The sequence below is a fragment of the Cyprinodon tularosa genome, unplaced genomic scaffold (assembly GCF_016077235.1).
Source record: "Cyprinodon tularosa strain WSP-4 unplaced genomic scaffold, ASM1607723v1 ctg62, whole genome shotgun sequence".
NCBI classification, from domain to species: Eukaryota; Metazoa; Chordata; class Actinopteri; order Cyprinodontiformes; family Cyprinodontidae; genus Cyprinodon; species Cyprinodon tularosa.
Window position 1 is genome coordinate 1338549 of NW_024039363.1, and position 15974 is coordinate 1354522.

General features: G+C 38.2%; 1 protein-coding gene across 1 annotated transcript; it reads right to left on the bottom strand.

Moving 5' to 3' along the window:
* Positions 1-11361: 11361 nt before the first annotated feature.
* On the bottom strand, positions 11362-13881 carry LOC119798349 (methionine-R-sulfoxide reductase B1-A-like). Its single transcript, XM_038307770.1, has 4 exons — positions 13751-13881; positions 12208-12350; positions 11990-12104; positions 11362-11817 (listed from the first exon to the last, which is right to left on the bottom strand). Exons 1-4 carry the CDS (start codon positions 13803-13805, stop codon positions 11798-11800), a joined length of 333 nt encoding a protein of 110 aa, XP_038163698.1. The 5' UTR covers positions 13806-13881; the 3' UTR covers positions 11362-11797.
* Positions 13882-15974: the final 2093 nt, after the last annotated feature.

A 15974-nucleotide genomic window follows, 5' to 3' on the forward strand; every position in this document is an offset into this window, starting at 1 on the left:
AAATAGGCAAGAATGAAGCCCCTGTTAAATAAAAGGCATAACAAGCACAATTTGCAGATTGCTCGAAACATCTTTGGGCACAGGACAAAATTTTCAAAGCAGAAAAAATGTATAAAAGAAAACTTACACTGCATTTCACCCTAAGCACATATTTTCTTCCATCATGCCATTGAGATGCCAGCGAGTACAGAGAAGCTGGTCAGATTTCATGTGAAGATGAATGCATTAAAAATACAGGGAAACCATGAAGGAAAACCTGTCAGCAATGGGAAAAGAATTGAGACTGGAGCTGTTTTTTTAATCAACTTTTAAAGACAACAACAACTCCAAATATACAATCCAAGCTGTGATGGTATAATTTAAATCAAAGCATATCAGTACGTAAGAATGTCCTAGTCAAAGTCCAGGCCTAAATCTATATGAGTTCTCCTCATACAATCTTACTGAGCAAAAAATGCAAAAGCAAAAAATGGTAAACATGTCCATCACTAGATGCAGAATGCTGGTAAAAAAAACATACCTTTAAGGATTTGCTGTTTTTTGGGCAATTATTGGTTCAGCACATTCAGATATGCATAACTAAAAAAAAAAAAAAAAAAAAATATATATATATATATATATATAAATATATATATATATGTGGACACAATAGTTCCTTGAAACAGCAGTCTTTTTTCGTGTATGACTGAGAAAACGTCAATTTTGTGTTGGGCCTTTGTTTGGGCAAAAACCAAACAAAGGTAAGTGCTGAGAACATAAATAATTAGTTAAAATGTAGAGAAGAATGTTGATTGACCTTCAGAAAAGGCTGATGAACCAGTCATTAAGACGCAGAAAACTGGGCTCTTTGAAAAGAGAATATGAAGAAGCTAGGAATGATTTATAGCCTTTGCACAGTTCTGTACATTTAAGCATGTGGTTACGGAGGCCTATTGTTCCATCCTGCAACTATCTGTGGAACCCAATCCTATTTATGGTTTTTCAGTGAAATGCCTGTGGGTTGCTCCGTGTGGCTTCCTTTCATTGAAACTCCTCGTCGCCTTAAATGTTGATTGCCGTGACGTCAGCTTAAAACCTCAATCCTGCCTTTTATGTGTCGCTGTCACCCTCTATTTCCGCCCAGCGAGCGAAAAACAACTCTTTCCATTGCTGTGAATCCCCAATGCGAACCTTTAGATTGAACACTGAGCTTCTGTAACTGGAGTGAGAGTTTCCACCCGAAAAGAGTGCTTGATAGTTTTCACACCCGCTCTGCATGAGCAAAACAGTTAAAATGAGATCTGTGAGTACACAGTTGGCAGAGTGCCGCGTGATTTCACTGGGTCCTACATGTTCATTAATGTAAACAAGTCCAGCCTGGTTTCTGTAAATAAAAACACAAACAGCCATCAGATGGGTGTTAACAGAGCGTAATTACTGGTGTAAAACCACAGCAGTTTGTCTTCTTTCTGGAGTTTCCCATGTTTTTTTCAAATTCCAATCTGTCAAAGTAACTGTGAGAAGAAAAAAAGGAGCTGTCATCTTAAAAAGAGAGAGAAAAAAGAGGGAAAACATTTCTGCTGTCCAAGGGCCCTCAGTTGAATCAGTTCTGCTAAAATCGGATCACCTGTCCTGTTAGATCCTGCAGGCCAGAGGGAGGGTGCAGCAGAAACAGGAGATAGGCCTCTACCCTGTGGGATCTTTCACAGGAATGTGAATTTGTGTGAGACCTAAAAACGGGCAGCTCCGGTGCTAAAGGTTGTTTTTGCCAAAAGGGACGGGAGTGTACCAAAAATGTGACCTAGCAGAAGGAATAACAGTGTTGCTATGAGATAAATGAGGCATCAAAGTGGGAATATTTCACTTTATGGATTGACATGTTGATTAGTTTGTGCAAGATGAATAAAAAGTGACAGACAGTTTAATTGCTTTGACACTCTCAAGTCGACATAAAATTTAACACAAGTTTTCTCTCTCGAAGAGGTGTCAATATCAGGCGTTTTTTTGTTTTCTACTTTCAACACACACGTTATAAGGAAAAAAAAAATAGAGTTGCATAAAAGCAACACATTTTAACACATTAAAAAATGCTGCTTTGAAATAAAAATAATCTGATAGCATGAAGTAGGCTAAAAGGTCTCAAAAAGAAATCCATCATGTCTGATTGGGAAGAAATACTAGAACATATCACGACAGAGTAATTTATATTTATGAAAGGAATCTAGACAAACATCAAAGACACTGAATGCGTAATGGGCCTCAGTTCAGGTCGACGCGCCATAATTCAACAATATACACAAAAAAACGATGCCGGACAAACAAAATGAAGATTTGGCAAAAAATATCTTGATGCTTCCAACTTTTGGAAAAACATTGCATAGACAAAATAGAAAAAGGTGAGACTTTTTTTTGAAGGTGTGTGTTTAATAACATCGGAACACACATAGAGTCAAACATGGTATTGGGAGTGTGATGGTTTGGTTCTTTAATCATATTTGCCCCTAGATTAAACAACAGGACAATAATCCCAAACTCTCTTAGAGGCGTGGATGAAAGTTTGATTTCAGAAGTGTGGGGGGACCCAAGTATTTTATGTAATATTGTCATGATTTTATCTAAAGCTCGGACCCACATGCAGATAAACCAATTCAGAGAGACACCAGGGGAAAGGTTTAACAGGTTTATTGAAGAGATAAGGCAGAGTTGCTCTGAACTCAGCTCGACCGGAACTGGAAGGTGAAGGGAAGACAAACGATTAGTTCAGGCTCAGTGGGAAATTTCATTAGTGGATTTGGAGAAGAGGATCTGGTTGTTGACTCACATTTCCAGAGAAGTTGTAGAATCTTTCACTCCAATCTGTGTGCTGTTTTCCAGTGTGATTCTGATTCGGTGGAGGGCGGAACAGGGTTTACCCAGAACTCAGATGGTTGTTGGTGAACGGAGAAACTGACTGCCACTCAGATTTCCTGCTGTACTTGAACGGGTCGTAGTGGAGATGATTCCCTTGCTCAGAAAGTAAACTCAACGTCCTCTTAAGGAAACAGGATCCAAAACTCCCATTTTAATCCCCAGCTCGGTTTGAGGCTCAGTTGATTCCTCCAGGGAGAGAAGGTCCCAAAGATCCAGTTTGCAGGATAACTTCCTGCTGAGAGGCAAAGACAAAAACGAAGTTAAACTCAGATAGACAAGAACTCAGTCTTACTCAGCAAAAACTCAGCTTGGCTAGAGTACCCAAAAACTGGCAAAAACTCTGGCATCGAGGTAGTAGCAATCGGCAGCTTAAGAGCACTCCGTTAACAAGGTAACCATCATCAGGTATGTGAGGAGGCGGACCAGAACCAGGCGCCTCCTGCTGGTGGAAGGGAGAACAACACAAAAAAACAAACACACAGACTGGAGTCCTGACAAATATAACTAACTTCAAAGTTTTTGACCATCTAATCACAAATCTAATTCAGTGGGGCATCAGATGTTTGTAAAGCGAGCTTCTCAGGAGTAAAAGCGATGACAGCCAATTATATAGGAAAAGATGGCGGTCTAAATTCAGGGAAGCGGGCTTCAGCTTGAGCTGCGGTTTTCCGCTTAGTCCTAGTGCTCGACGAATGTCTGTGTACTGTAGCATAACATTGTTTTTAGACAGTAAAACATGCAGGGGTCCAAAACGGACATTTGAAAAAGAGCAGGGGACATGTCCCCCCATCCCCCCACCAAAATTACGTCCATGCACAGAGGTCAACTTCTAGAAAATGCAGATAAATAAAGCAAAACAGATATAACATTTTTGCTGCTGCCTACACCTTAAATAGTCGGTTCATTTACAACATTGTTGCTAAAAATAAAATAATAATGCAAACAGAAGTCAGATGAGATTCCTAAACAATGATGTAAAAGATATATCCACAAGCATTACCTGAACTGCGCCGCATTTGACAAAATTGCTGCGTCTTTGTGCCAACTTGGATCCAAATGTAATTTCACAAGTCAGAGCAGGTTCATCGCTTCTTTAGTTGTGGTAATATAAAAATCACATATCCATCCTCCATCTTAAAAGCGTGACCACAAACTCATTTTCTTGTTGGCCTGATAATCATAAGAGGATGTCAGAGAGTTTCATTCCTGTGGGAACATATTCTGAGTCGTCTTCTTTTTCAACCTCCACGCCAGGAGAAGCGCAGCACTCAAAAACACATAACTGGTCCTTGCCGAAGCGCTCATCTGGACTCACTTTAGGGTTTTGAGGTCTGTGATTTTTGGGGACTCGATGAGCCGCAGGTCCACATGAGAGCGGGGAAGCTTTTCTGAAGGCGAGCCCAAAACAGATTAGAAGTTAATAAGTATTCACTTCCTGTAGTAATTGTTGCAGATAGGCACTGAAAAGCAGGGACTTTAATGTGTTTGATGTTGGAAGTGTTCTCTGTCTGACAAGCAAATAAAGAGACTTCAGAGTTTCTCGACAATGAGTGACAGGGAAAGATTGTGGGATATTTGTTTTTTTGGAAAGGAAGGATAAAGAAACGGTGATGATGATTATTTCTGATATGGAGGGAGATGAATGATTTAGTGCTGCTGAGTTTCTGCAGAAAGCAAATGCATGTTTCTCACTTGCACAACGTAAGCGCTGAAGGCTATAAAACTCAAAAAGGTATGTGGAATTCCCCCGATTTTACAATATCCCCATACATCACACGAACACGACAAATGTTTTATCACATCTCAATTTGCCATTTAAGAAAATGAATGTTAAGTTGGAGATTAATCTATTTCTATTGATTTGAGTTTGAAACACTTTCTCTCTATTTAAACTTTGCCATCATGCAGGGTGAAGCATAGAGTCAGAACACCTCCTTAACTCTCTTTAAACACCAGGAGTTATGTAGATTATAAGGCAGCGATTGACTTGTAATCACTGAGCAGTTTAAAGAGCTCAAGCACCTCCAGAAAATGTTCTGCACAGGAGTTAGCAATCAGTGTAAACCAAAGGAGCAATTTCTACTATCAAGACCACCCATCAGGGGGTCTCTGTGGGGATTTGGAGGGGTCATGAGGTCTGCACAGCTCTGTGTTTAAGCGCCAGTTGCAAAGTTGCGCAGGCACTAAGAGAAAAGGGCTTTTGGTGACTTCTGTAGATACAACGTCTTGCTTAAGAATGCACACTGTTCTCAACATCAAGGGAGTAAAATTAATTATTATACTTAAAAACAGCTAAAGCTCAATCAAACTGTATGGATACTTTATGCATATAGAATCTAATATCATGTAGTTGTGGCCCTGGTGGTATGTTACACTGGCTCTCCTGCTTGAAGAACAGGTGTATCCAACAAACATCAGTTTATGATAGCCCTCTGCTATCTCTATTCTCTCACTCTGCAGAATTTATTATTTCAATCTTAAACATTATCCTCTCTCTGCTTTTTCTCATAGTAGCTTTATCTGGTCTGTTCCCGTTTGGCTGTGACACCATCCTGGAGAGAAATATCAGCTGTGCTGCTGCCATCAACACCTTCGTTTATAGATATTGGAGCTTAGTCTGTTTTCAGTGTAGTCCTGTTTCTCTGACTGTGACTGGCTAAATGTGCTCTCTTCATCCTCTGACATGGGAGCTGGCTTGGAGCTTATCTGCCTGGCTGTGTGTTTGCTGGACGGGGCAGCCTGTGGAGCTGGTGAACAGTTACTTCTTGTCGGCCTCGGCAGATGGCCGCTCACACTGAGTCTGGTTCTGCTGGAGCTTTTTCCTGTTTAAAAGGAATTTTCCTCTCCACCATCACTACAAGCATGCTTAGTGTGAGGGATTGCCTTCGAGCCAATGAGTCGATGCAATTGGTTTTCCTTAGATACAAAAATCAATTTTGAATCAATTTGACTGTATGATTTAATTGAATTGCCTCTGTAAAGTGCCTTGAAATTACATGTGTTGTGAATTGGTCCTGTATAAATAAACTGAATTTAATTGAATTGAATTGAAGGTGAACCTCTTCTCTGAAGACAACTCTTCTGCAGCCATTAACAGAGTTCCCTCTAGCATGCTGTATCCAAATCTAATCTTCATACCAAATCTGACCAAGCTGTCAGTTCTGAACTAAGAATAAAGACCCCAGAGCATGATACTATCACCACCATGCTTGTCTTCAGTTTTTGGATCAAATATGGAGCCACGTCAAGATTGAATAAACAGCCAGAAATTGCCTTAATCTCGGGTGAGCTTAGGTTGTTTGAGGCAGTTTGCAGCGCTGCAACACATTCAGTCTCAGACTAACAAAAAGGGATGGAAAACTTTTATATGAGATTTCTAAACACTTCTGCAGATGTGCTGAAATGAAGCCTGCATTTCCAACAGAATGTCTGGAGAAAGTTTGATTGGTATCGTATCTGATTCAGAGGTACCATTTGATTGAAGTTCACCTTTGAGGTCATTCTAAACCCCAGATGGTCTCATACTAAAACTGAAAGACAATCAGTCACCTTATTTTTTTATCTTTTAACTCCCGTCTCCAGGATCCAAGCAAAAAATGGACCCCCTCTCTCAGGTGATGGTAGGGAACAATAACAGTGCCACACACCTCAAGCACTCCTTTGAAGCTTTGAGACAAAACTGTGCCCCTGTCTTCAGGGGTCCATCTCCCTGAAACTGATCAGAGTGCTGATAGTAAATAATGTTTGCAAACTGATGTATGTCTAAATGCAGCCTGTGTTATTGAAGCTGCCAGCACTCAGAGGCAGGAAGGTGATTGTATGATAAAGCTGACAATACAGAGGCAGAACTCATTGAATTTTACATTTTGTTTATTTTCTCACTGGCAGCCCTCATGCTTTTAGAGAGAACTTTTATGTGAAGGCCTGAGTTTGCACTCTACACAGTCTAACCCTTCATTAAAATAGTGACACCGCAATATAATTGTATATTTGAAGGGAATTTATTTTAATAATGTCTCTATCAGCATAAGGGGTTTTCTGGTTGGCTGTTAATTTACTTATTTGTCATTTTGCACTTTAACAGTTTTGGTTGTTTATCAGCCAACTTTTTCAAACGCTACAATCAGTGTCTTCCATGCTGCATTTCCAAGTGACTGTAGGCTTTAATGTGCTGGCTATCAAGGATGATATGAAATATATATTGAATTATCTGCTTATCTTTTCATATTTATGTGTTGTCTTAAGTTGGCTCTTTGCCGAGTTCCTTCATAGCTCCTTAACCTAATCCGTCTGACATCATTGTAATCTCTTAAGGTGGATCTTAAGGCATTTTTTTGTTTAGCTTTCTTGATTGCAATGTCTTCCTGAAATCTGATCTTGACTTTTGCCAAGTGTAGACCTACAGATATGTCGATGTGACAACACTATATTTTGTTTTCTTTTGTGTATTTCCTGAATCTGCTGCCATTTTGAAACATTGTTTTTTTAACCTTTTTTCAGAGATTTTATTTTGTTTCCACCATTCAATCAACTAAATGTGTTTTTGTGATGAACTTTTTGTCCTTTAGTTCATATGTATCTGTTTTCTGAAACTGATGAATTTATCACAACTTTTCTTTTTCTTTTGTGATCAAACTACCCTATTGGAGAAAGGATTAGCAAATTTATTTCTGTCTTGACAAAAGAAAAACAATATGTTTTGAACTTGCAGAAAGTTTCTTTGAAGTATTTCCACTATCATTTATAAAAGATTATTTACTCCTCAAATCTTCAGAGAGAGGACAGACGTTTGGCCAGCACATGTAACGCAACAGGAACATGTGGAGAGCAGCCTCCTCTGTGTATGTATGGAGACACCCTGCACAGCCTACATATTAGTCTCTGATGAAAGTGGCTCTCTTTTTTTCTGTTACAATTTTGCATCAAGAAGCTTTATTCTTCTAACAAAGTAATCACAGCCTTGGTGGAAGGCTCTCACCACTGCTGGACAGATGTTTCTTGGATGAACCTGGAAATGATGACATAGCGTGTGGACGCTCGATGACATGATTTTCTGTGGCTGCAAAAACAGAAGCAGGTGCAGTTCCTGTAAACATCTAAAATGAACCAAAAAGCTCATATATGTTTCAATTAAAACAAGATGTGCTGCCGATGAGTCAGTGTGTTTAGTCAGGCCTCCAGGCTGTCAGCCTATGGGAGCAGGAGGAGACTTTGGAGGAGCAGCGGTTTTGATGTAATTAAAGATCCCATTCGGTTAAAAGCAGGATGAGCCCCAGAGGTCAGGGGAAGAGCGATGCTATCAGAGGATTACCACTTCCTCCTTCCAGTCTGCTTCCTCTCAGCCAAGCAGCTGTGCTCCGGTGCCATCCAGAAACAGCAAAAGGTAGTTACAACCCTGCATCCTCTTCCTCCCTCCTTATCCCCAAATTCTCATACGGTTCATCTTTTTCCTCCTACAGTCAATGTTTGTGAGGATGTAACTCTTTCCTTTTTTAAACTTTCCACTCCCAAACAGACCTCAGAAGATGTAGCATTTGTTCCAGCTGGCCTCGTTTACTGAAGACACAACAAAGATGCTTAATCAGTCACAGGGAAGTTATTGGTTTATTAATGGCTTGAGGTGAGGTCAGAGGCAGCATCAGGAGTTAAACTGGTAGTTTTGTGGCATTTGGCTCAGAGAGGAATGCACTTCAAGTAAAGCATTATGCATTTTCCAAAAGTGCAGTCTTTAAAGTCAGCTGAACTGTTTTGACTGCACACCTTACGGACAAAATCACCCAACATCAAATGAACAGGCTGTGCTTTAAACAGAGAAGCATTGCTGCTTATGAATGTTTGCACTTCCTGTCCTAATCCTCTGGATGACACCCACACTTTCATCTCCAGCTCTGATCTTCTGGCCCAAACAAGCAGCTCCACACCTGCTCATCCCAGACACCTTTAAAAACTGCACGAAAGCCGCCAAGCGTGCCCCCACAGCCCTGGTTTTGTTTAAAATTCCTCCACCCTGTCGACAAAAGAGGCTCTCTGTAGGAAAGAGTTCCTTCATGTCTTTGACATGGACTCGTATGATCTGAACTTGAGGGTGTTTTCCAGAAATGCTACTTCTACAGCTCATCTTCAAACAGGACAATGCAGAGAAACAGCACCGTGCAGTGGAGAAAATTAGATTTCAATTTAACTTTAACTGTTTCTAACACACAGAAACATTACCAAGAAAGGGTTAGTCTGAATAACTATGGTTTGTTAAAGCAAGATGATTAAAAAAAGAGAATTTATATATATATATATATATATATATATATATATATATATATATATATATATATATATATATATATATATATATATATATATATATATATATATATATATATATATATATATATATATTTCTATAGATTTTTAGAGAATTCTGCTTTCCAGAAAACATTAAAATTACTAACTGTCTGGAAATAATGGCGGAAGGTTTTCAAATTATATTGTACAGCACCCTGCAAAAATACAAACCTTTTTACTGTTTGACACTTTAAAAAGTTTAGCCGGTATTTCTGTTTATCCCTGTTTACTTTATTAACCATAGACAACATTTTATGCATCAGACAGCCAGCAGAAATCACCTTACTAATAAGCACATAGTATCTGTGTGTGATTTTATCTCAACCATTAGTGAGCACCCTTCTGGATGTCTAGAGACACTGCCCTTATGGATCGTCTCTGAGAAGGAAGGCAATGAAGCAGGATGCTGGAATTTTGAAGTGCTGAAAAATAAGTCATTGCCACATATTCACAGCTACATAAATACCTGAAGAAACAGAAACCCATGGGGACAGTTTTGTTAACAGTCAGTTCTCTGATTTATGCCTTAAATTAGCCATATTTTCTTTTAAATGTGTTCTAAATCTTTTGCTTTTGTACTAATTTCATCGGCTGTGCAGGTGGATCTCCATACATTTGATAACCTTTAAACATTTCCTTTAGTTCATTGATTTGATTTATTGATTCTTGGCAAACAGAGTGATATTTAATAAGTTTTCATGTGTGGTAATTCAAACAATTACAGTGTAGACTAATGAAAACCCAAAGTCAGATTCTTCGAAAAGTTTTGTAACTAATGAGACCAATGAAAGATTTCAAACACAAAAACCTGGTGTTATGACCATGTTATGCCCAGACAGTCATGGAGGAGACAGTAACAGACACGCTGCAAAAGGACAGTAAGACAGAAAGCATAAAGGCAGTGCTGTTTCTATAGGAAAACGTAGCATGGAAAAAGTTTAATAGAGGAATATGGAAATATGGCATGGCTTGCAGTTGAAGTCAGGGCATGAACACTAAAGTGTCGCTAAACACAGAAGGGTAAAAAATATGTAATTCATTTCTTAAAGCCACTCTAAAAGCAGAGAGACTTAGAAGTGTATAATCTGGACTAGGAAGAAAAAACGTCATGCCTCATTTCTCCACTGTCTTCTTTTCAGATAAAAGTACATTTTGCATTAAACTTGCAAATCAAGGTCCCAGAAGTCTGGAGGAAAAGTGTAAAGGAACATAACCCATGTTGTTTGAAGTTTAGTGTAAAGTTTCCACAATCTGTGATCATTTGGGGAACAATGTTACCATTGTGCTTTGGTGTGACTTATTACACAAAGCAATAAGAGCAAAGTTATCTAACCAGTACCCTTACTACACAGCAACCAGTAATAATGCTTACTTTAATGATTAAAGTCACAGTGCTTGATGAGGCGGTTAAGTTTCTCTACACAGAGTTTAATAAAATAAAAAGATGAAGAAATTCCAAATCTGAAACATGTTGTCTTCACAAAACTAGTAAGAAAAAAAATCAACCTTGTATTGAACCTTCTGTTACCTTCTGACCTAAATAGACCATTTATTATCCATATTATTTATTTCAAACTTAAACTGAGTTCTTGTCATTTACCATTACCCGTTTAGAAGCATTGCAGTGTCTTTTAACGTGAATACCATTTAAATGTGTATACAGTAGATGATCAGCTGAAGAATGATCACTTTCTTTGGTCTTGTTTAATGGCTTTTTTCATAAAGCCATGACTTTTTGGCATTTTTTCCATAATGATTTGGAGTTTTAAGGCCTCGTTATTATACTTCAATTAAAACCTTTTTCTAAAACAAAAGGTGGGCATAAGATAAAAAAACTAAGTCAAAGTTCCCTTGGCAGACTTAACTATAACTCAGGTATACTTTAGAGAATAGGGTGGTCCTATAAGTTTCAAGGGTTTGCACAGGAGATTATTTCTATAAACCTCCCCTACAGAAAAAGAGCAACTCCTCCTTTGGAGAGGATAAACCAGTTAAGCTTGCATGTCCAGACCAAGTAACAGCAGCTTTCACACTCTTGTGCATTACCTACTCTTAATAGCACTACCTCCTCCTAGAGGTAGTATTTTGCAACTACAGCTGTTTTACAGTCAGGAATTACAACAAACACACTAGTTTGGTTTGAACTATTTTATTATTTTATTTCAAACAATCGGAAGCAATGTCCACAGTCTGCATAAAATAACTATTTCATAGGATAAGCTAATTATCATTACATCTTATACGATAAAAAAAATATCATGATGACCGCTAAAAAAGATTTCTCTCATTTCTTTCTCACAGGTTGGAAGAGAAAACACCAACTTGTTATTAAAAGTCTGTGTTTGCATTACGGTGTGATTTTGTACGGTAGGTCTATTAGCTTGATCTGTGTTAAGTGCATAATTGAAGGGTTTCCATCCACCGCCCTCGTCCTTGCTCTCTGGTGAGGCCATTATTCATCAGAGTCCTGGGGTTTCCTATAGGACTTTGTCCCAGAACATGTCATTCATTGGCTGAACCTCGAGCAGAACAGAGAAGCTTCTAATCCTTCAGCTCTTCAGAGCTCACCTTATTGTCCATCAACCTTATCTGTTCAAGAGAATAGATAAAGACAAAAGGTTTACATTCAAGAAATGACTTAGAAATATAGTTTAAGAAGAACTAGAAAACATTTGCAGGACAATTAATTGCTACGCTAAGGTTGCTTGGTTTGGTTATTGTATGTAACTGATGGATTAATCTAAGCTAACAGAGATACTACCTTTAGGGACAAACTTCAGTGAGCTGCTGAATATTCAGAAGCGGGAAACCCCCTTGGCCGGACCGTCATTCACAAATTCATGCCCCAGTCCGTTTCCACAGCTACCGCACTTGACCTGGAATGGCATGACACACCATAATTAGAAAACGACAAATAAATCCTGTCTGTTTTAGAGAAATGATTTATTTTCTCAATATAAAGTCTAATGAAGCTAATACCTTATAGGCACCAGGCCTCTCCTCATATTTGGATACACTGTTTTTATGGATGGTTTCTGTGAAGGCCGGCCAGGGAGAGGAGTGCTCATACTTGGAGCGACTGGAGAACAGCTCATGGTCACACTTGGAGCAAACATAAATCCCTGAGAAGAAAAAAGGAAAAAAATGATCACATGGGGAAAGAAACTTTGCAAAGCATTCCCACTCCATCATCTTTTTCATGTTATTACATACTGTATTTATTACCATGCCACATATGAGGAAAGCATTATTTAAGGTTTGCAAACATGTGGAGGGATGCTCTGGTTGCATCTAAGATGAAACGTTTTAGCCTCCTAGAAACACATAACCTCAACCTCCTCGATTCACCGCATCACTCCAAGAGTTCTACCGGCTCTCAGTTCAGTTCCGCATTCAGTGCAAAACCCTCCTGCTAACGTTTAAGTCCATCCACAACCTCGCTCCCCCATACCTGTCTCACTCTATCCATGTTCCCACTCCCTCCTGCTCCCTCAGACACTCTTCCTCCATGTAACCGTCTGTCCCCTCTGCCCGTCTTAGTACCAGTGGGAGCAGAGCATTCAACTGCTCTCTGGAATTCATTACCATCCCAACTCAGAAACATTGACTCAACACTCAACTCTAAACACATCTGTTTAATACTACCTTTTCAATCTGAGGTCTATTTATATTGCCACAGTCTATTTTGTGGGATTTTATAGCTGTTTCTTCTATTTTGTGTATCTTTGTATGATGTTCTTGAGTGCAGAGAAAGGCGCCTTAAAATAAAATGCATTATTATTATTATTATTATTATTATTATTATAAAACAGGACGTGTCCTAGACATCCAGACCTGCATCTTGAATGCAGTATCTACGCTGTTAAAGGTGGTAGTGGCAGCATGATGCTGTGGGGAAACTTTACTGTCAGCAGGAAAAGGGACAATGGTTGAAGTTGACTAGAAGATAGATGGAACTGGTGATACTGGCAGAACAGACTAGAGATTTGGGCAAAGGTTTGACTTTCTGTGGAATAACAATCTTTAAAAAAAAACAAAAAACAAAAAAAACTGCCAGAGCTGGAGCTCAATTATTTGGATCCAGGAAAAGCCTTATGAATGAGAATGGCCAAGTCAAAGCCCTTTAAATGGAATTTAGCTATCAAAGGGATCTTTTTATTACAAGAGTAGCGACCTTACAGGTTATGTTATATAATTTCTAAGAAAAAAATGTGTTTGTTTTGGCTGGACTGAGGTGTCTAATAATTATCTAGTTTTGTAAGAGTTCTGATGTAACGGGTTACAAAACCACAGCCGCTAAAATGGCCTGTGTCTACAATTAGTCTAATACGTTTCTAAAAGATATATCTCTTTTTACAATTTTATTCAGGAAATAAGAGTTTGTTTCTCATATTTTGCACTTTAAAAGTTACATAGCGCATGACGCAAGCAGTGACATAACTACCGGCAGACGATCAGCAAACCAAACTGTGCGGAAAATGTAAAAATTAGTTGAAAGAATCAGATGTAATGAAGAACATACCTGGTTTGAAGTGGTCTTTAAAGACTTCTCCGCCGAAAAAAGAGCAAAACGACATCGCTGCGGGTGAAGTTGTTCTGTGCCGCACTGAAACAAAACGCGAGAAACGTCACTTCCGGTCTGGGATGAATTTCAAAATAAACTATTTGTACAAAGTTTCAGTGTGGATCATTTGATCATAGCTTCCTAATAAAAAAAATACTAATAACCTTTCTGATGTCATATTTACAAAAATATGAGTCAAAAACTTTATTAATGTATTTAAAAAATAATAATAATAATGACAACATGCAAAAATTAAGCAGTTATGACAATGATGTTGAGGTAATAAAATTGATTTTATAATTTTACTGCGACAGGTATCTTTTTTTTTCACCTTTAATTGAATTCAGAATTAGTTTAATGATCGCAGTGGAGAATAAAATGTCATATCTGAGATCAATAAGCAAACAAAACAAATATAAACCTTCCAAAACGTTTATTTTTCTTGTTAAATTTGGCTGTGTTTTTTGTTTCAATCAGGATAAAACTAAACTAAAAATAACCTGCCAGCGTTACGAATAATTTTGTTTTTTACCATGCAAAAAAACTAAAGTTTTCATTAACTAATGGAAGATTTAAGATCAACATGGCTGCAAGCTTTATAGAATGCAAAGAAATGCAAGTTTAGGCTTACAGTGCTGAAATGGATTAAAATGAAACAATTATCCTTTTTATGCAATCCTGAATATAGAAACGTCACAGCCGTTTGAGCTCCTTGATTTTCATTTAAGAGCTTATTAATTATGATAAATGTCTAAATGAGGTGTGTTTGCGTTTGCAACTATTTTTGCCATGCCTGAATTCTCCAGGTCATGCACTTACATAAGTCTGCGTACAGGACTGCAGTGTCGCTGGAATGAACTCCGTGTTTTGACGCTGAAGCAGCAGAAAGGAGGAGGAGGAGCAGCCAATCGCATAATCTGGATTAAAGAGTCAGGATTCCCCCTAATGGATCTATGAACTGACCTGGATTGATGCTTATGCAGCCATGCATGTAAAGCAAAGGGTTTAATGTTTTGTCGTTAAGTTTACCTGCATTTTAATGAGGAGAAGGGGCTGCAGGGGTGGTAAAGTTGTGCCTCAGAAATGGATGGATTGCAGTGCGCAGCAGCAGCTCAGTGCGCCCTGCAGCAGCAGGCGGACTGGACACTGCGCATCCCACGCTTCATGCACGCTCCTGCATCTAATGAGAGAGGATTGTTACCGAGTAAACAAGAAAATCTACATAAACATGCCACACATCAGGTGAGTTTGTCCCATTTAGTACTGGAAATGCATTTTTGATTTTAAGGCATCAGCAGCATCATAGCTGCTTGTTTCTTTGTTTGTTTTATTTATTTAAAGACGCATATATATTTTTTTGTTGTTGTTGTTTTTACGTAAAGTCAGAAAAATCTCACACCTAATTGATTATTTATTGTTTTGCAATTCAAAATTCCTTTGAGGATAGAGTCATACCATGCTGAAATTAAATCAGCTTACCAAGTTACTTTATGACTGCACATAAAATATTGTTACTGACAACATGGAGCCTAGAGGTCTTGGAATGATTGTTCCACTTATTCGAGGTCTGCAGACATCATGCCATTTCAGATGCAAATGTGATAATTTCTACCACACAAGAACTGATATTTTATTTTATGATCCTTACATATTTTCATTTATGCAGTTACATGACTCATAACCTTTGAGGCATATTGGTAAAAGAAGAACAATTAATTTAAAATGATGGGTTCTCCAGGACTTTTTAGTTGGTTTTATTAACATCTTTACTCATCCATCTTTGGTGTTATTTAACAATCAAAACTCGATCACTGACTGTTTAAAGTGAGCCACTTTGGTTTTTAACAATCACATTTCCTAATAAATATCATGTTGTCCAAACAAATAGAAAACCAGGTTGTTACATACATCAACAGAATCTTTCTAAACTACCATATATCTTTTATACTTTATGCAGTTTTCACTCATCCTACTGTGCTTACATAATCACTGCATGTAGCTGAAACTTGATGTCTACATGCTGTTAAGGAAAACATCTGGTTTTCGATGGGGCAAGGCAAATTTATTGATATAGCACTTTACAGTAGCAAGGTGACTTAAATTGCTGTACATGAAAAAATACATATTGGCAAAAAGACACAGTCATCTTAGTTAATGTAGAGCTCTATATTTAAAGAAAGTT